This window comes from Neoarius graeffei, chromosome 5 (assembly GCF_027579695.1).
Source record: "Neoarius graeffei isolate fNeoGra1 chromosome 5, fNeoGra1.pri, whole genome shotgun sequence".
Taxonomy (NCBI): domain Eukaryota; kingdom Metazoa; phylum Chordata; class Actinopteri; order Siluriformes; family Ariidae; genus Neoarius; species Neoarius graeffei.
Genome location: NC_083573.1, coordinates 50,126,208 through 50,146,908, shown reverse-complemented (window position 1 = coordinate 50,146,908; position 20,701 = coordinate 50,126,208). Strand labels below are relative to the sequence as shown.

General features: G+C 41.1%; 2 protein-coding genes across 3 annotated transcripts; one reads left to right on the top strand and one right to left on the bottom strand.

Moving 5' to 3' along the window:
• Positions 1–1,292: 1,292 nt before the first annotated feature.
• On the bottom strand, positions 1,293–8,610 carry nes (nestin). Its single transcript, XM_060921927.1, has 4 exons — positions 7,714–8,610; positions 6,547–6,671; positions 4,933–5,009; positions 1,293–4,508 (listed from the first exon to the last, which is right to left on the bottom strand). The coding sequence occupies exons 1-4, from the start codon at positions 8,524–8,526 to the stop codon at positions 1,354–1,356; spliced, it is 4,170 nt and encodes a 1,389-aa protein (XP_060777910.1). The 5' UTR covers positions 8,527–8,610; the 3' UTR covers positions 1,293–1,353.
• On the top strand, positions 8,402–19,639 carry LOC132886817 (C-type lectin domain family 4 member A). Of its 2 annotated transcripts, XM_060921930.1 has the most exons (9): positions 8,402–8,436; positions 11,220–11,354; positions 12,728–12,811; positions 13,309–13,413; positions 13,648–13,682; positions 13,787–13,961; positions 15,725–15,879; positions 18,400–18,518; positions 18,941–19,639. In XM_060921930.1, exons 2-9 carry the CDS (start codon positions 11,291–11,293, stop codon positions 19,092–19,094), a joined length of 891 nt encoding a protein of 296 aa, XP_060777913.1. In that variant the 5' UTR covers positions 8,402–8,436; positions 11,220–11,290; the 3' UTR covers positions 19,095–19,639. The 2 variants fall into 2 exon arrangements, with proteins under 2 accessions (XP_060777913.1, XP_060777914.1); XM_060921931.1 differs by lacking the exon at positions 18,400–18,518 and having other exon boundaries at positions 18,941–19,051.
• The last annotated feature ends 1,062 nt before the right edge of the window (positions 19,640–20,701 follow it).

Sequence of the window (20,701 nt, the reverse complement as noted above, 5' to 3'; positions counted from 1 at the left end):
TTTAACTCCATGGTGTCTGTGTTCCATGATCAGTGAAATGCAGGATATCTTTTAATCTCAGATATTGAGGGATCATGTGGCTTTGTTTTATTTTAGAACTTGCTTATCCTTATGCCTCACTGTATTCCAAACGATACCCCTGCAGTTGTTTTTAGAATCCAGTTGCAATCTCTTGCATCAAGTGTGTTGTGCTGTGTCATGTGCTACAGGAAGCCTGTGGAAGTGACTGAGGTCATAACAGAGAGCAGGTGCTGAGGGGACACTGGAGCAGCAGCAAGATTCTTCCCCCTGCTTGCTTTTGTTTTAGCTCCCAGAGGATTCTCTAAATCCTGGTGTGTGTGTGTGTGTGTGTGTGTGTGTGTGTGTGTGGAACAACTGCCCATTTCTGGTTGCCCGAATAATAAAGGCTCACAGCAGCAGGCTGGAAATCTATTTAGAGATGAAAAAAAGAGCATGGCGGACTGCTGAGGTAATGCAATTACTATCTCCAGCACAGTCTCACTCCCTCCCTCGCTCACTCTCTCTCATTCTTTCTCTCCATTTGTCTGGCCCTCCGTGTGCCTCATACTGAGCACAGGACTGAGATACAAAGCTAAAGAGCTGCCAATGTCGTGATTAATGATAAAAGGAAGAAAAAAAGTACCCAGCAAGGGACATGACGTCATCTCTACTTGTGAGTTTTCTCTCTGTCCTCTTGCAGGCTCTTTCCTACCATCAGAGCCATGTTGTGTACTGGTAATGATGAGGTCAGTGATGATGAATCTAAAACCCATCAAAAAGGCCACTGAACATCCCCACAACTTTGTATGATTCATTAAGCTGAAGCTAAATGAATAATTTTATTCACTGAATCTATTTGCAAAGCTATTTTTATACCTCTACACTAAAGTGTACCAATCTTCTTTAAAGTGAAATGTCTTTGGGGTGGGTTTATTTTTTTTTCTTGGTGTTTCCAGGGTATGTTTTCATTTCATACATTGGTATTCTCATTGATGCAAGTAATTTGATTAAGTGATCTAACACAAACACTGAGGCAACTCAAATATTGTTTATTATGATCGATATATATATTGGTCAAAATCCCATGTGTATTTATTTCACATAAAAATGTAGACATACCAGTGTCAGTCTATGAGAACAGCATCATGATACAGATCAGTTAGGTATGAGATGGACTAATATTAAATCAATCAATAAAAAGACAAGACTCCCCCCCCCCCTTCCCCCCAGGCACAAATATGCAATCATTACACTTCTCACTATTTTACCCCCCCCCCTTTCTTCTTTCCATTCTGCATTATGTCTATAATGCTGTTGCACATTTGTGAGATGAGTAATGCTTATAGAATGGATTTACTCTTCACCAGAAGACCAGGAGTCACCTTCGTCAGTGGAATCCTCTGCATGGACAGTCTCCTCATCTCCATCTTTCACATCTCTACACTGTACCTGTTTGGCCTGTGGTATCTTCTGCTCTTCCCCTTCCTCCTCTGTTGACTGAGCTATAGCAGTACCCTTGTCTTTCTCGTGTTTGCTGTTGGTTGGTGGTACTCTTTCAGTATTTCCCCAGTCCTCCCCAAAAGTCATGGCCTGGTTTGGATTAATGCTGTCATACGATTGCTCCTCGGTCTCTGTTTGGTCATTTGGGTCATATGTAGCAGCCATTTCAAATGTTGTTGCACTCCAAATGCCTTCATTTATGCTTGAACTGAAGAAGCTGTGAAGGTCATTTTCTTTTTCATTTGTCTGGCATTCTTCTTTTAGGGCATCTTCTTGGAAAATATTCATGTTGTCCTTTTTGTTCTCCATTTCTACATCACCAAATTCTTCCGCCGTGCTAAGGATGCTACGGGATGCAATTGTAATTTTTTGGCCCAAATTTTCCAATTCTTGTGGAAGGCTGTCAGCATTTTCCCCCATTCCACCACTACTATTTTCCACTGTGTATTGCTGTTCCTCTTTGTTCTCCAATTCCTTTGCTTGAGAAGCATTATAATCTTCAGCGCTCTCTTCTCGCAGCACCCCTGAGAGAACATCTGTGAAAAATGGATCAGCCTTTGAGACCACATCCATAGTAGTCTCACTGTCCTGGTCTAGTTGCAGGGTCTGCATCTCACTCTGGGAAAGCAGCTGAGAACACTGGCTAGCATTTGGAGACTCATCCTCAGAGCTATTGGGCTCTTCCAGATCTGAGTCATTAGTGTTAGTCTGGCTCTCTGGATGACTATGTAGAGAAAATTCATCAGTGAAATCTGCGTGAGTGAGCATTGACAGGTCTGACTGCACATCTTCCTCTTTTGGACCTACTTGTTCTTCAGTAACAGCAGTTTCAAACAGAAGCACATCAGAATGCATGATCTCTGTTGATGCTGCTTCACAAGATTCTTCTGCAAAGGCTTGTTCTTTGGATGGTTCAGGCAATGGAGTGTCAAAATACTTCTTGTCTTCACTTTCCCCTTCTGGATTGATTTCTATGGATTCCATATTCCAGTTTTCTGCATCGTCTCTGTATTCTGTTATGGCATCTTCACTAATATTTGCCTGCATGGTCAGAAGAGTCTGCTGCTCATTCATTTCCCTGGTTTCATTGTACAAACTTGTACTCCATTCATGTAACTTTGAGTTCTCTTCCTGTTTCTCAAACAGAAGTGTTGACAGATGGTAGTTCTCAGTCTTTTTTTCCCCTTCTCCTTGATTGTTCTCATTATTATTGCTCCTAAGGTCACTTTCTGATTGATCTACTAAAGCATCAGCCACTGGCGTTTTGGCTGTCTGATTCTGGCTGTCCATGTCACCACTTTCATTTTGAACACCACACTCCTCATCCATGCTATCTCTTAACACAGTTTGAACTGAATCATCTGTGACTATGTCGTCCATGCTGCCTAGCTCTGGCTCCTCAGATAGATCCTCCATGGTGTCGAAGCGTTTGGCGATTATCTGGCTCAAGTGGCTGGCCCCCTCATGTTTCTCCCTCTCATCCTCACTGTCAGTAGTTTCACTCGCTCCCAAATGAGAGATTGGGATATTGGCATTTGTCTCTTCATCACTCTTGTAGTGTATGAGGGGACGAGTGTCTGCTAGTGTGTTCTCCTGAGCATAGCTGTTTGCTTCTCCAGGGTCAGTTGTCCATGATGTCGAGATGTTTAATGACTCATCTTCATCACTTTGTCTCTGCTCCTCTTCTGCATTATGTTCAACTAACTGAACTTTGTCGAATGTATCCATCACTACCTTACCTTTTTCAACTACCAGGTTATCTTTTTCATTTGTATCCATCACTAACTCAATTTTTTCACCTACTAAATTTTCACATTTACTCATCATTAACTCTGCTTTTTGTTCACCAGTGTTTTCTCCAATCTCTTCCTCCATCATCCTTTCCTCCTCACTTTTAGCCAATCCCTCTTCTTTACTCTGTTCCACTTTTTTCTCTTGTTCAGTTTCATTCTCCTCTTCTTGCACTTGAATATCAAACTCATGACCTTCTAGTGTTTCAATACCAGGCCATTCATCTTGTTCCACATCCATTTTTTCTTCCACTTCAATTCCATTCACTGACACACTCCCTAGTTCTTGTGCACTCTTCAGTGATTCTTCTTCAACAAATTGTATAACATCTTCCTTTACATCTGCCCATGTTAGAATTTCACTGTCATCCTCAGCTGGGCTAAATGTATCTGCAGACAAGTGTGGTATTTCTTGGAGTAATGGTGAAGCAGGTTTGTTAGTGTTTTCACCCAGCAGCTGTAATTCTGCATGATCAGCATCTATTCTAAATTCTTGTCTGCTGTTTTCAGCAATATCCTCTGACTCCAACTCTAGCTCAGAAACCGCATCTCTCTCTTCTGGTATCACGGTTTCATTTTCCTCCCAGGCAGACACAGGCGCATGTGATATTTGAGCCATTTCAGTAGACACTTCAGTCTCCTCTTCATCTCCATCCTCTGAACTTTTTGGTTCCTCAATATGCTGACTAGAGGACACACTTTCTGGAGTTTGGGGATGTCCAGCTGGTGAGGTAATCATTACTGTTTCATTGGTGGTCAACAAAACCGGTCCAAGTTCTCCCTTAAGGACCTCCTGCAAATTTCTAATGTGTATGGACTCAGGCTCATCTACAGCTTTAGGGGCTTCAGAAGAAGAGACAGAAGCAGTAGAGCTTGCTTCCTCCTCAGCTCTATGCTGATCATGAGAGCCTGTTCCAGTAAGATGCTTTTCTGATATAGTTGTAGATGTTTCTAGTACTTCCCTACCCTTATAGTGCTCTAGTGCTTCTTTACCCTTCTCTAGATGTTCCTCTACCCTTATGATGGCATCCTCTTCCTTAGTGGTCTGAGGTCTCTTAAGTGTCTCCTGTGCAGTTCTTAGTGTCGGGTTCCATGTTGGAGTCACGAAGTTAGTTTTATGGGTGATTGATCTGGAGGTTGTATTCAACGGACTGCTGAACAGACAGGAAGAGATGGCCTGAGTGCCTGGAGGAATCCCAGGGGACTTGGTGATTCCTTCTGTGAATGAAATTGGAGAACGGCAGGAATGAGCTTGCCTCACTGATGGTTCTAATGTTTCATGTAACATAAAAACCTAGTCGTGTCACAGTACAATATTTAAGTCCTTGTACATTGTAAAATAAAAGATTCTACTGCATGGTTTCTTCTTAATAATGCAAATAATGGTCTGTATATTATTCTTGGTCACAGAGCACCAATCATTCTCCCAGAGGCACTATCAGGATACACCGTAGTAATGGAGTAATGTGGATATATTGATCCCTCAGCCTACATTACTGGAAGTCGAGCCATCTGGTCTGGTGACCTATGGGGGGCTGCTATTATCAAGACAGGCTCCATTTAGTAAAGTAGCAGATCCTCTACATGCATGCGTAAGGTTGTATCATGAAGGGTTATGTTAGATGAAAATCTAAAAGTTTACCTAAAAGTGAGACTGTCCTGTTCCTCTTACTTGCTGATTGGTTGTTCACCCTCAGGCTTTCACTGTCCAGCAACGCTCTAAAAACACATGGAAAGAAATGTATAACAGTTTATGTTGTGTAATTGCAAAGGCATGTATGTCATAACTAAATGGGTTACATTGCTTTCCAAACCTACCTATTACTAAGAAAGCATGTTAAGCTACAACATCATACACCAAAACACTTCTGAAATAAAATACTTTGTCAGTTATATGATTCATATCCAAGGAAACTAGAAGGTAGAATTATATAGTTATCAATAAATGCTTGGCTGTTCTCGATCGTATATTTGGTTGATTAGAGTTCTGTTTATAGAGGTGGCAATGAAGGCAGTAACCATGGACTATAAAGGCTTTACTTATTGGTCATCCAACACTGCCCCCATAGAGAAACGTAGCTCAGGAAATCTGTATTGATTTTGTTGGAGAAGCAAAAGATGAATTGCACCATACATTCAGACCACGGAGATTATCCATAGAGATGCAGGGCTCCAAGAACGTAACTAAAAGCCATAACAGAGACCTTCTTTTCTGTTTCTTGGTATAAATTGCTTGCTTACTTACTATGACTACAGAGCAAATCTTGACTGAAGACTGTAGTTGCAAGATTTCAGTAGTAAAGGAGGAAGGGCTGGATGTGTGTAGGAATGAAGACTCAAACACTAAGCATAAAGAAAAGAAGAGGTATAAAAGCTTGTGTTGCTCTCAAGCAACAAGCTTTATCCCAGGGTTGTTGTTATGTAAATGAAGTGTCAGATTTGTCATTGTTAGGCCATCTGCAATGCACATGACACCGTCACGGACTATTTCTCACACACTAGTGAGTAGTAATGGAGCTCACACACCATCAAATGCACAAGTGTGAGTGCATCAGGGTGATGAAACAAAAACATACAGAGCATTCATAAATTGGAAGTAGCACAGGGATTGACAAGGCACATTATACTACATTCTTTATTCGTGATTTTAGTGAGGATTTGTAGGAACATGTTTAATCCTGAAATTTGACAAAGGTTCCTGAAGGTGAAATGGACAAAAATGCTTTGTCCTCTAAAGTACTGTACTAAAGCCTGACTGCATGGACAAATTAGACTTCACTGCAAAGAATGATATCTTAGCAAGTGAAAATGGCTTGAAAATAGTTGGAATGATCTAACGTTTCCTATTAGAAGAATACAAGACACCAATCCTGAGATTATTAAATGTAGTTCTAGATTGCAACCAACTTATTCTAAGATGTCTTATCAAGTAAAAAATATCTGTCCATGCAGCAAGATAATTTCACTAGTATTAAGTAATTTTCTCCTCAAATTCAGTTTTCAATTTTTTTTGCAGTGTTGTCTTTCAGCATCACCACTAAAAACACTCCTTGAGCTTCCTTTCTCTTCAAACCATTTCCTAAGATGGGTGAGGGGCCGTGCTGGATGACCAATAAGGAAAAATCTATTTAAATTTCTCTAAGGGTTTAAAAAAAAATAGTTTATAGCAGTGATGTCATGTCTACATTGTGTGTTAAAGATTTGTTGAAAAGCTGAAGAGGATTTCCATCATAAGGCCCAAGATGTAAACGGATACCTGTAAGTGGCCACCTCGAGGCTCAGAGACGTCTTCATCTGCAGCAGATTGCGACTTTCAACCAACAGCTCACCTATTTGCTCTCCGAGATCCAGTTTCTCTGCCTCCAGGGCCTCCACATGGGCCTGTAAAGACAAACGGATAAGAACAACATAAAGAGCTCTCCTTCTTCCAACAAATTCTTCCTTTTCCCCTCCAACAGACTTTGATACTCTTTATTTAGTTACACATGCTATATTTCAAATAAATGGGTTTGTGCCCAATAATTTTAACTTTGGTCAAAAACTTTGACACTGGATACCATTATCAGAGACTCATAACCTTTTACTCAGCATAACGTATGTGCTGTCAGTCTGTGATGGGAACAATGAAAAATGAAGCTCATCAATGCTTCATAAACCATAATGTATAAAGCCATTAAAGGTAGGACTCTACAAGACAGAGTTTCATTCTTAATAGACCCTTTCAGGAAGCATGTTACTATCCAAAGACCCCCCCCAAAAAAAAAAAAAAATTTTTTTTTTGGTTGGTTGGGTTTTTTTTTTTTTTTTGCTGCTTCCTTTCAGATGAGATGTAAAGAGAAACAATGACAGGAAGTCCAGTTATTGTTTTTTCATCTAATAATAATATATTGCTGTTACTGAGTCATCATCAATGATCTCATCTCATTATCTCTAGCCGCTTTATCCTTCTACAGGGTCGCAGGCAAGCTGGAGCCTATCCCAGCTGACTACGGGCGAAAGGCGGGGTACACCCTGGACAAGTCGCCAGGTCATCACAGGGCTGACACATAGACACAGACAACCACTCACATTCACACCTACGGTCAATTTAGAGTCACCAGTTAACCTAACCTGCATGTCTTTGGACTGTGGGGGAAACCGGAGCACCCGGAGGAAACCCACACGGACACGGGGAGAACATGCAAACTCCACACAGAAAGGCCCTCGTCGGACCCGGGGTTCGAACCCAGGACCTTCTTGCTGTGAGGCGACAGCGCTAACCACTACACCACCGTGCCGCCCTCATCAATGATTATAAAGCTAATTTTATTTTCCTAATAACATTTTATAGACTTGGTTTATAGAACATAGACATCTGAAAAATAACTAGTTATTTAACACTGTACACATTCTCTCACATGAAAACAAAAATCTTTATTTTTACCTGAAGATGTTGAAGATCTTGATTCTGCCTCTGTCTCTGCTGTACCATGTTCTTCTCCATCAGTTCTTTCTTGGCTTTTACGCTTTCCAGCTCTTTGGCTAAATGTTGTACCTGTAGTAGACTCTCCTTCTTCTCTTGTTTGATCAGTGTCACGTGAACCCTTGTCTGATCCAGGCTCTCCTCTAGCTTCTTCATCTGTGTCTGGTACACACTTGCTGCTTCATGCCAGGCCTGGGCTGCTCTCTGTGAGTATTCGTCCCCCAGGCCCTGGAAGTTGAGGGTCTGGCTGTGCTGAGGAGGCACTAACAAAGGTTTTGAAAAGGCATCTGAGGACTTCAGGGCTGCCAGGTCCTCCTGATGGACTTGCACTTGTAGAGAGACCTCTTTCTCAAGATGAGCAGCTTGTTCTCTCAGCCAGAGCTGCATCCTCTTCTCATCCTCCAGAGCTTTCCTGCTTTTTTCAAGTTTTCTCTTAGCCTCAGCCTGCGCAGACTTCTCTTTTTGTCTCAGTATGTTCAGCTCCTCAATCTCCTCCAGCAGGTTGCTGACCTCTAGTTCCACACAATCCTTCTCTCTCCAGGCATTCTGCAGCTCTTTTCTGGCCAGACTGAGTGCCTCCTCCTGAGCTTTCCTTTGGCCTCCAGTGTCTTGGTTCCTCCGCATGGTCTGGATTTCCTTCCAAAGAAGCTGATTCTCCTCTTCCAGAAACTTCACATGGTTCAGGTATGACTCCAGCCTCCTGTTCAACTCCAGCATCTCATACTTCTCTTCTCCAATATAGGAGATAGGACGCCGGAAACTTGAGATCTCCATTTCACTGAGATGCAGCTTGCTTTATGTCCACAAGAACTACAATATCTGTCTGTCTTTGTGTATAGCTCAGGGGTCTGGCCCTGCAGAATGGCCAGCACAGAGGGACACTCCTTTCATAGTGAGTGAGGAAAGGGGGAGGGTACAGGGGGCGAAGAGTAGTGGGCTGCAGAGGGGGAAGCAGTGATGTCATTTGTGGAATTAACTCCAGCATTGCTACAGCTCTCAGAAGCAGTACATTTCTAGGTTTTATAGAATTGGTAGAATAAGAATTATGCATATTTAATATTAGCATGAAAGTGTGTTTTTTAGTAAAGTTTTGTGTTGAGGAATGATTTAACTTATTATGCCTTGGAGCTGTTTTGCATATTACAACAACAGCAGCAGCAGCAACAAAATTCAATGTACAGTATTATTAAAATAAAATATTAAACTGTTGGGACAGTTTGTTATATAATGCGCTTCTTAATGTGTTTGAGATCAAACAGTAAATAGCCCTAATCCACAACTGTAGTAATCCATATTGTCAAGAACCACTCAACTAAGTAAAGAAAAACGACATCCATCATTACTTTAAGACATGAAGTGTCTTAATTAATAAAAAAAGAAAAAACATTGAATTAGGTGTGTCCAAACTTTTAGCTTGTATTGTATTAGTCAGTAAAACTAAATATACACATTGTTTTTCTTTGTATTATTTGTTTGTTCCTTCAGTGCACATTTTGAGACAACTACATTCTTCACTGCGCCACCTTGTGGCATAGTAGAGTTTGAAGCACATTCATTTCTTCATCTTCATTAAGAGCTTAATCCTGGTCAGGGTTGTACTGGATCTGGGGCATATCCTGAAAACAATGTGCACATTTCATGGTATGCCAGTCCATCTCCGAGCACCATGCTCACACACATTTTCACAAGTACAGTGGTGCTTGAAAGTTTGTGAACCTTTTAGAATTTTCTATATTTCTGCATAAATATGACCTAAAACATCATCAGATTTTCACACAAGTCCTAAAAGTAGATAAAGAGAACCCAGTTAAACAAATGAGACAAAAATATTATACTTGGTCATTTATTTATTGAGGAAAATGATCCAATATTACATATCTGTGAGTGGCAAAAGTATGTGAACCTCTAGGATTAGCAGTTAATTTGAAGGTGAAATTAGAGTCAGGTGTTTTCAACCAATGGGATGACAATCAGGTGTGAGTGGGCCCCGTTTTATTTAAAGAACAGGGATCTATCAAAGTCTGATCTTCACAACACATGTTTGTGGAAGTGTATCATGGCACGAACAAAGGAGATTTCTGAGGACCTCAGGAAAAAAAAGCATTGTTGATGTTCATCAGGCTGGAAAAGGTTACAAAACCATCTCTAAAGAGTTTGGACTCCACCAATCCACAGTCAGATAGATTGTGTACAAATTGAGGAAATTCAAGACCATTGTTACCCTCCCCAGGAGTGGTCGAGCAACAAAGATCACTCCAAGAGCAAGGCGAGTAATAGTCTGCAAGGTCACAAAGGACCCCAGGGTAACTTCTAAGCAACTGAAGGCCTCTCTCACATTAGCCAATGTTAATGTTCGTGAGTCCACCATCAGGAGAACACTGAACAACAATGGTGTGCATGGCAGGGTTGCAAGGAGAAAGCCACTGCTCTCCAAAAAGAACATTGCTGCTCGTCTGCAGTTTGCTAAAGATCACGTGGACAAGCCAGAAGGCTATTGGAAAAATGTTTTGTGGATGGATGAGACCAAAATAGAAATTTTGGTTTAAATGAGAAGCATTATGTTTGGAGAAAGGAAAACACTGCATTCCAGCATAAGAACCTTATCCCATCTGTGAAACATGGTGGTGGTAGTATCATGGTTTGGGCCTGTTTTGCTGCATCTGGGCCAGAACGGCTTGCCATCATTGATGGAACAATGAATTCTGAATTATACCAGCAAATTCTAAAGGGAAATGTCAGGACATCTGTCCATGAACTGACTCTCAAGAGAAGGTGGGTCATGCAGCAAGACAACGACCCTAAACACACAAGTCATTCCAACAAAGAATGGTTAAAGAAGAATAAAGTTAATGTTTTGGAATGGCCAAGTCAAAGTCCTGACCTTAATCCAATGGAAATGTTGTAGAAGGACCTGAAGCGAGCAGTTCATGTGAGGAAACCCACCAACATCCCAGAGTTGAAGCTGTTCTGTACAGAGGAATGGGCTAAAAGTCCTCCAAGCCGGTGTGCAGGACTGATCAACAGTTACCGGAAACGTTTAGTTGCAGTTATTGCTGCACAAGGAGGTCACATCAGATACTGAAAGCAAAGGTTCACATACTTTTGCCACTCACATATCTAATATTGGATCATTTTCCACAATAAATAAATGACCGAGTATAATATTTTTGTCTCATTTGTTTAACTGGGTTCTCTTTATCTACTTTTAGGCTTTGTGTGAAAATCTGATGTTGCTTTAGGTCATATTTATGTAGAAATATCGAAAATTCTAGAGGGTTCACAAACTTTCAAGTACCACTGTGTGTGATTTTAGCACAGTTGTTCACTGTGGCTCATAAACAGCAAAACAATGTCTTTGTGTTGACCTCTGGATGAAGTGTAAAGTTAAAGTAGGATGCACATTTCTAAAACCAGTACTTTCTAATGTGACAGACGTGACCCAACACTAAACCTTTCACAACTCACAGCTGACATAAAAAAGGAGAAGCAATGAAGCGCAGGTGCTGTTCTGCTGTTTCCTCTGACTCTGCTGGTAACAATGGAGGATGATGTGCACTACTCTACGCTCGTGTTCAGTTCACCTTGCCCTGCAGTGCCTAAAGGTGAGTCCCCTCATCCCATTCTCATTATCTCTAGCCGCTGATCTTTTTAAAACTGTGGCTTTCTTCTAGTTTAATGGTTCAACCTGGAATCCTACATGACTATTGAAATTAGACTGAGTAAAATATAATGAAACAAAAAACAATCAATAACACTAATTTTAATGTTATTACTGATAACAGATATAAAAACAATATAAAGTCCACATCAACCTTGTTACAAAAGCCATTGCAAAGTATTGAAACATTCCTCAGGTAACCTGATGCACAAGAAGGTTTTTGGTTATCAGGCAAATGATTGATTAGCCTTCAACCCTGTTATCGTCAGCCATTACATTTTTAAGAGTACCAGGATTAACATGCTTAAGAAAACACACACACAAAAAAGTAAAATGTATTAATCATGAATTTACAATTAAACAACTTTAATTGAACTTGTCTGTGATTGTCATCTTCAACAAAAAAGATCCACAAAGATCACCTGAAGATATTGCACTATGACTGCGTTTAGGCAGGTTATACTGTGTATTGATGTATACGATCCCCCCTCCCCCCCCCCCTTTTTTTTTGAAGCAGCAACAACTGAGTTAAAAAAAAAAATCACCACCTAGTAAATGGCAAACAGCTGTTTCATCTCATCTCATCTCATTATCTGTAGCCGCTTTATCCTGTTCTACAGGGTCGCAGGCAAGCTGGAGCCTATCCCAGCTGACTACGGGCGAAAGGCGGGGTACACCCTGGACAAGTCGCCAGGTCATCACAGGGCTGACACATAGACAGACAACCATTCACACTCTCATTCACACCTACGGTCAATTTAGAGTCACCGGTTAGCCTAACCTGCATGTCTTTGGACTGTGGGGGAAACCGGAGCACCCAGAGGAAACCCACACGGACACGGGAAGAACATGCAAACTCCGCACAGAAAGGCCCTCGCCGGCTCCGGGGCTCGAACCCGGACCTTCTTGCTGTGAGGTGACAGTGCTAACCACTACACCACCGTGCTGCCCCAAACAGCTGTTTATTACCTGAAATACAGAAAACAGTACAACTGTTTTTCTTGAATTCTACATTAATCAAAGGTTTTATCTATCCATCGATCCGGCAGTCTGATGAATTCGGATTCTCCTGAAGGCTTAGCTAAATCAGACTGCTTTAAAAACATACTGTAAATGATTTTAAAAATGCTCAATAAAAAGTTACTGATAAACTTGAATATTTCATTGTATAACTAAATTTGGGTTGCGTATTGTGTAACTGCTTAAGAGCAAATGCACTAACAACTGTTTTAGATCTGGGTTTTGTCATTTGTCCTGAAATTATACTTTACTTCCTGAATTTGCTTACTGAGCCTTTGGCTTCCTCTTTATGAACAGATGGAGCAGAGACTGAGAATGTTGTGTACTCAGAAATCAATACAAAAGGAGAGAAGGCACCACAAATCAGTTCTGCAACGGCTGGTAAAACCCCTGCTACTTGTAGTATTTGGTTATGAATTTTAAATACAGGCTTGGACTTTAGCATGTCCACTGTATTTGTTTGTTTTTCTATTTGGCTCCATAAGTGCATAGGGACACAGGGACCTTACACTGGAATCTCACATTGGGTGTTCTGGAATTTCAAGCAGTGTATATATGACACATTTATTGCAATTAAATGAAAACTGAAAGTAAGGGGTGTTCCAACAGTGGGTTCTTCCATCCTTGGTTTATACTTTAACAACATTATATAAAATAAATCACAATTATTTATAATGTTATTTACAATTCAACAGCAAATTACTGGAGTTCATGCATACTGTGTTAAAACATGGTGTTTAAGAAAAATCTCTGTTAAAGATTACAGTAAATATTCTTGTAAAAGTATAAACTGTAGAATAGTATTGCAGCATTAATAGCCATAATAACCTGGTAAATTCCCCAGAATCACAAAGTTCTCTAATTCTGTTCTCTTTAAGAGGAAGTGCCTGCACTCAGATATACGTCATACAGACAGGCTACAGCGGCTCTGGGGCTACTGTGCATTCTCTTATTAGCAAGCTTAACCACTATGTGTGTTTTAAGTAAGTGAGTTTTTTGTTTTGTTTTTTAACACTTGGACACATACACGCTTTCACAAGCATATTACATTCTTGCTAAGTCTCTCAGTCACATATAAAGCCTAGTCTTAACTGATGTCTGTTGAAAATGTGTCAGGTTAAAATTCCCACTGGATGCCAAGCCTCAATCTGTGTATTTATTTTGTCTGGTCAGATAAGCCTATTGAAAAGATGACTGCATTCTGTTTTCCTACACAGATATCAAGCAAGTTTCAAAATACACCTCCATTTTGGTGAGACAATTGAGCAGCTAAAGATCACGCACAATACCAGGCTGTATCAAGTGAAAATCAGAAAGCTAAAATTATGCTTAACCAGTATTCATCACCTTTCGCAGGCTCTTTACACCAATGAGAGCACGGCACACAGGATACTGCAAGCTGATAAAGCAGCACTGGAGACTGAGAAAGAAGAAATAACTGCACAGAGAGATCAGTCCAATAACGGCCTATGGTTCATCACCCAATTTTCAAATTTCCCAGTTCAAAATTATTGTAACTTAACAAAGGGAGGTAGGTTAAATCTAACTTATTAGCACATAAAAGTCGTCCCATGATCAGGACATGGCATGAGATGTTAGTCACATGACTACTTGAGACATTACTGAGTTGTGTTTTCTAGAGATAATGTTCTCAGCAGCTTATGGTGTTGAAACCACATTACTGTGGTTTCAACGTGTTCCTATCTTACTGGAATTTCTGAAAAAAAGAAAAACCCTCCAAAGCGTAACATCCCTGTTTATTTTCAGCCTAAGACACACAGACAGCATTTGGTTCATCCAAAGCACCTCAAGAGTAGCACTGTATATGCAGCCAAGTGCAGGAAGGAGTGCAAAGACCAATATGGAGGGGAAAATAAACAGCCACTCAACAGACATGTCCCAAGCTTCTCAGGACACGACTCGTCAACCTATACACACAAGTCAAGTCAATTTATTTGTATTCCTCTTTTAACAACAGACATTGTTGCAAAGCAGCTTTACAGAAAAATAAAAAGATTTTTACAACAAAAGAAACAGTTTTCACGATCATGATACATATATCCTAGAAAAAGAGAAGACGAGTAGTTTGAAAGAGTTGTAAAGAAGTCCATTGAAAGTGGAGCAGCCCTCACTCAACAGAAGAAGGGGTTTGTTGAGTTATTTTCTAATCAGTACCTGCCTAAACTTGACCAAGCATAGAAACCAACAGAGGATGCTGGACAACTCCACTCATCTTCCTTCTTTTAATCATCTCAAGCAGACAGTTGGGTTGAGTAACTGGTTGATGACCAATAGTGTCTCTGTGATTGCCTAAGCACTGAATTTCCTACCAGAGCAAACAAAAGACCATGCACATGTCTGGCTGGTACTAATCAAAACTGCCTCTCTACCTGCAGACAAGGGAACCTGAGTTGCCACACCCATTAAAATTTGTGCTACACTGCCCTCTTGTGTGCAACTTAATTAAATAGTTCCATCCATTATCTGTAGCCGCTTATCCTGTCCTACAGGGTTGCAGGGAAGCTGGAGCCTATCCCAGCTGACTGTGGGCGAGAGGCAGGGTACACCCTGGACAAGTCGCCAGCTCATCGCAGGGCTAACACACAGACAACCATTCATGCTCACATTCACACCTACGGTCAATTTAGAGTCACCAATTAGCCTAACCTGCATGCCTTTGGACTGTGGGGGAAACCGGAGCACCCGGAGGAAACCCACGCGGACACGGGGAGAACATGCAAACTCCACACAGAAAGGCCCTCACCGGCCACTGGGCTCAAACCCAGGACCTTCTTGCTGTGAGGCAACAGTGCTAACCACTACACCACCGTGCCACCCCACCCAAGACTATGAAAATGAAAATAAACTGTCTGTGCTGTATGACCCAACAGGGTTTGAGACACCACCTGTCCCCAGCCTATAATGCTGTATTAAAACTGTACCATGGTACTTTATGGACAAACTAGCTTGCTCTACCTCACAATTGGGTGGAGAGGCAAACTGTAAGCTGCTGAGAATGCCATCTTCTCTAGAAAGCACACTTCAGTGACACCTCAAGTAGTCATGTGACTCATGTCCTGTGCTGATCATGTGAGTTTTTTGTGTGTACTTATGTCAGAGTTACTTCCTGTCATACTTTTACAACTGATGAGGGTGTTTGGATGAATACAAAAACATCTTGTTGTTGTTTTGTATCGTCCAGTCATTTTAAACACATGAAAGAAACTTGATATATAATTCCAGTTTGATTAACTCTGAATAAAGACTAACTGTAGAGTGTGACATCCCCTCCAGAGGTTCACTGTAAGCCATGTATGCAAAACTGGATTCAGAACGGCTCCAGCTGTTACTTGATCAAGTTGACACCATGGCTAACCTGGACAGAGAGCCAAAGGTCTTGTGCTGAGAGTGGAGGGCACCTAGTGGTGATCGAAACTCTAGAGGAACAGGTGAGTGAGACAGAGAGATCCATCTGATTATTAATAACTGACAATCTGTAATCTGTATGCTTAGAAAATGAACCTTACAAATTAACTTTAAGATTCTATTCAGATGGACATTAATACTTTTGTTACCCTACATTGATCAGCCATAATATTGACCACTGACAGGTGAAGTAAATCTCATCTCATCTCATTATCTGTAGCCGCTTTATCCTTCTACAGGGTTGCAGGCAAGCTGGAGCCTATCCCAGCTGACTACGGGCGAAAGGCGGGGTACACCCTGGACAAGTCGCCAAGTCATCACAGGGCTGACACATAGACACAGACAACCATTCACACCTACGGTCAATTTAGAGTCACCAGTTAACCTAACCTGCATGTCTTTGGACTGTGGGGGAAACCCACACGGACATGGGGAGAACATGCAAACTCCACACAGAAAGGCCCTCGCCGGACCCGGGGTTCGAACCCAGGACCTTCTTGCTGTGAGGCGACAGTGCTAACCACTACACCACCGTGCCGCCGGTGAAGTAAATAACATTGGTTATTCTATTCTATTCACTGGATATGAGCAACCGTGTGCTATGACTGGCCACTCTGCTTTTAGGCTCATATGCCATGAGTAGAGAAAAACAAAATGGCGGGGCATGTTGCTGAACCAACCAAGGACAAAATAAAAACTCTACTCAAAAACAACCCCCCCCCAAAAAAAAGCAACAAAATATGAAATAAAAATATTTGATGGTAAGAATGTATCTTTTTTATTTTTCAAGAATTATTATTATAGCATTTTCCACAAATTGTTAGTCATTTCACCGCTTTATTTACATTCTAAACGGAAATTATTTTATCGGAGATTTTGTATAAAGTTTATATTTATCGAATTTGCAGAAAATAAAAATGCTCTGTTTCTCAAAATCTAGTGAATGTGGATAGAATAAAACAGTTATTCCACTCAATCTTGTCATACATGAGCTGATGGCCAACTCGGCACTACGTGCCTCATTGACTATAAACTCGTGTATGACTCAATTTTGTGGAATAACTGTTAATTCTCATTACAGTGGCAACTGTCAAAGGGTGGGATATAGTTGGCAGCAAGAGAACAGTCAGTTCTTGAAGCTGATGTGTTGGAAGCATGAAAAATGGGCAAGTGTACAGACCTGAGTGACTTTGACAAGGGCCAAATTGTGATGGCTTGATGACTGGATCTGAGCATCTCCAAAATGGCATATCTCGTGGGCTGTTCCCGATATGCAGTGGTTAGTATCTACCAAAAGTGGTCCAAGGCATGACAACCGGTGAACCTGCGACAGGGTCATGGGTGTCAAAGGCTCATTGATTCGCATGGGGCATGAAGGCTAGCCCATGTGGTCCAATCCCACAGAAGAGCTACTGCAGCACAAACTGCTGAAAAAAGTTAATGCTGGCTAAAACAGAAAGGTGTCAGCATTAACACTTTCATCAGTTTGTGCTACAGAAGCTCTTTTGTGGGATTGGACCACATGGGTTAGCCTTCGTGCCCCATGCAAAATCAGTGAGCCTTGGCCACCCATGACCCTGTCGCCAGTTCACCTGTTTTCCTTCCTTGGACCACTTTTGGTAGATACTAACCACTGCATACCAGGAACACTCCACAAGGTGTGCCATTTTGGAGATGCTCAGACCCAGTCATCTAGCCATCACTATTTGGCCCTTGTCAAAGTCGCTTAGATCCGTACACTTGCCCATTTTTTCATGCTTCCAACACATCAACTTCAAGAACTGACTGTTCTCTTGCTGCCTAATATATTCCACCCCTTGACAGGTGCCACTGTAATGAGATAATCAATGTTGTTCTCTTCACCTGTCAGTGGTCATAATGTTATGGCTGATCAGTGTATGTTGATGCTTTTGGTACACTCCTAGACAAAAAAAAAAAGGTTCCTCAAACATTCCATGCATGATTAAGTGTTCTTAGCTTCCTAAAGTATTCTACCTGCAACAAATAAAAAATCAGCTGCTTAATACTGGTTATGGAGGATGCTTGACCAATTTCCTGCTCCTAAAAGAAAACCCCTGTGTTTACTGATTATGATCTAATTTGTTGGTTGGTGGTGTATTATTTTTTATTATTCCTGTAAGAAGTTAGGGGAGGGGTGCTGTGCTGACATCACCGGAGAATATTGCAGTGCTGTTTAATGAAGAAAGAAAATCTAAACAATAAGAAACATAAGGGATACCAGTCAGAATTTGTTGCTAGCACCTAAAAACATAAGAGCAAGAACTTATTTTCTGACTCACATTTTTCTAATGATATTTGATGTCATATTAATGAGAACCTCAAAGTAGAACATGTACAAATATTAATATGCAAGTGACTCAGGATGGATTTTTAATTCTGGGACATTTATAGAGGCACAGAAATTTTAATTACAACTGAAATTAGAATTTTGGAATTTGTCCTGAAATTATGCTTTACACTTGACTGAAGATGCTTAGTGGTCCTTATACTTTGATTCCTTTACTTTCTCTGTACATACGTAGGAATTCATCAGACAAAATACACCCTTTTATTATGATAAATATCATGGGTACTGGATTGGACTCGCTAAGCCAAACGACAAGTGGATTTGGACCACCGGTGCTGAGCTTCAAACCAATGGGTAAGATTTCACAAATGAAGATTAAAGCTCATGGGCAGTGCAGTGTTGAGCCCTGTCACCTCACAGCAAGAATGTTCTGGGTCCAAACCTCAGGGCAGACTGGGACCATTTTGTGTGGGTTTCTTCCAGGTGCTTCAGTTTTCTCCCACAGTCCAAAGAAATGTGGATTAGGTCAATTGTTGGTTGTCTCTGTGTTCGCCCTGCAATACATTGGTGACTTGCCCAGGGTGTAGCTTCCCCCATGACCCTGATGGATACGCAGTACAGATAATGGATGGATGAATTAAACCTCATATTCTACTGTTGCCAAAGTTGTTGTTGTTGTTGTTGTTGTTAAGGCAGGATCCTTGATATTAATATTTGTAAACTACATTTTCAGTAGTTTTTGTCATGGTAATAAACCACTCTACTCTTCTTGACAGATTCTGGATTGCTCCACCTGAAAACTCAGAAAAGCAATGTGTGTTGTCAAAACCCAGTGCCACTGATGTGAACAACTGGCAGCCAAGCATGTGTACAATGTACAATAGATTTATCTGTGAGATGAAAGCGATTTTATGGCCAAGTCAAATGTAGAACACACCACCACTCCAGAATATTCCATTTTTTAAAAATTCAGTTTAATCTCCGCCTGCATGTATACATTAGCATGTTAGAAAAGCATTTAAGATATGTTCAGGCACTACTCACTTATACTGCAAATCTAGGAGCTTCTGCTAAACTCGGTCAATAAATGACATGACTAATGCTCCCGAGTGGCACGGCAGGGAAGCAGTCACTCAATCATCAGGAGATTAGGTTCCAATCAATTGCCACCATCATCTGTAGCTGGGAGCCAAGGGAGCAAAACTGTCTGTGGGCAGGAGGAATGATATACTCGGTCTTAGACACCCAGCAACCACTGGCCTCTGTGAGCTCATGTTTCTGCAAGTTTTCACCCTCCCCAACTTGTAGATGTTATATAATAGAGGAGAGCTGACTGGTTGATGAGAACTGGCAGAAGACCAAACTGGGTGACCAAAAAACATCACTTATTAATGCATCTTAAACAATTAGGATATTGTGAAAAAGTTCTCTTTTTTTCCCCCGTAATTTAATTCAAAAAGGTAATCTTTCATATATGCTATATTCATTACATGTAAAGTGAAATATTTAAAGCCTTTTTTTGTTTTAATTTTGATTATGGCTTATAGCTCATGAAAATCAGAAATCCAGTATCTCAAACTATTAGAATATTTCCTAAGATCAATCAAACAATTTACAATACAAATGTCCAACTTCTGAAAAGTATGTTCATTTATACACTCAATACTTGTTTGAGGCTCCTTTAACACGAATTACTGCATCAATGCAACGTGGCATGGAGGCGATGAGGCTGTGGCACTGCTGAGGTATTATTGAAGCCCAGGTTGCTTTGATAGCAGCCTTCAGCTTGTCTGTATGTTTTGGGTTGGGCGTTTCTCATCTTCCTCTTGACAATACCCCATAGATTCTCTCTTGGGTTCAGGTCAGGCAAGTTGCCTTGTCAATCAAGCTCAGTAAATTTCATGGTCAGTAAACCATTTGGTAGTAGTTTTGGCACTGTGAGCAGGTGCAAAGTCCTACTGGAAAAGGAAATTTGCATCTCCATAAATCTTGTCAGCAGATGGATGCAAGAGGTGCTCTAAAATCTCCTGGTAGACGGCTGTGTTGACTTTGGACTTGATAAAATACAGTGGACCAACACCAGCAGATAACATGGCACCCCAAATCATCACAGACTGTGGACACTTCACACTAGACTTCAAACACCTTGGATTCTGTGCCTCTCCACTCTTCCTCCAGACTCTCAGACCTTGATTTCCAAATTAAATGCAAAATTTACTTCCATCTGAAAAGAGGACTTTGGACCACTGAGCAACAGTCCAGTTCTTTCTCTCCTTAGCCCAGGTAAGATGCTTCTGACATTGTCTCTGGTTAGGGAGTGGCTTGATATTAGGAACGTGACAGTTGTAGCCCCTTTCCTGAAGACGTCAGTGCGTGGTGGTTCTTGATGCACTTGCACCACCCTCAGTCCACTCCTTTTGAAGCTCTCCCAAGCTCTTGAATTGACTTTTCTTGACAATCCTCTCAAGGCTGTGGTCATCTCTTTTGCTTATGTGCCTTTTCCAGCCAGCCTTTTCAGCAATGACCTTCTGTGGCTT

Bases quoted from the DNA above. Each gene is read 5' to 3' on its own strand.
- LOC132886817 (XM_060921930.1), top strand. From the start codon at position 11,291: ATGGAGGATGATGTGCACTACTCTACGCTCGTGTTCAGTTCACCTTGC. The intron at 12,812-13,308 runs GTAAAACCCCTG...GTTCTCTTTAAG, and splicing joins AATCAGTTCTGCAACGGCTG to AGGAAGTGCCTGCACTCAGA. The intron at 18,519-18,940 runs GTAAGATTTCAC...TCTTCTTGACAG, and splicing joins GCTGAGCTTCAAACCAATGG to ATTCTGGATTGCTCCACCTG.
- nes (XM_060921927.1), bottom strand. From the start codon at position 8,526: ATGGAGATCTCAAGTTTCCGGCGTCCTATCTCCTATATTGGAGAAGAG. The intron at 5,010-6,546 runs GTATCCGTTTAC...ATGTGTTTTTAG, and splicing joins CTCGAGGTGGCCACTTACAG to AGCGTTGCTGGACAGTGAAA. The intron at 4,509-4,932 runs GTAAACTTTTAG...TTTCATTCACAG, and splicing joins CAGGACAGTCTCACTTTTAG to AAGGAATCACCAAGTCCCCT.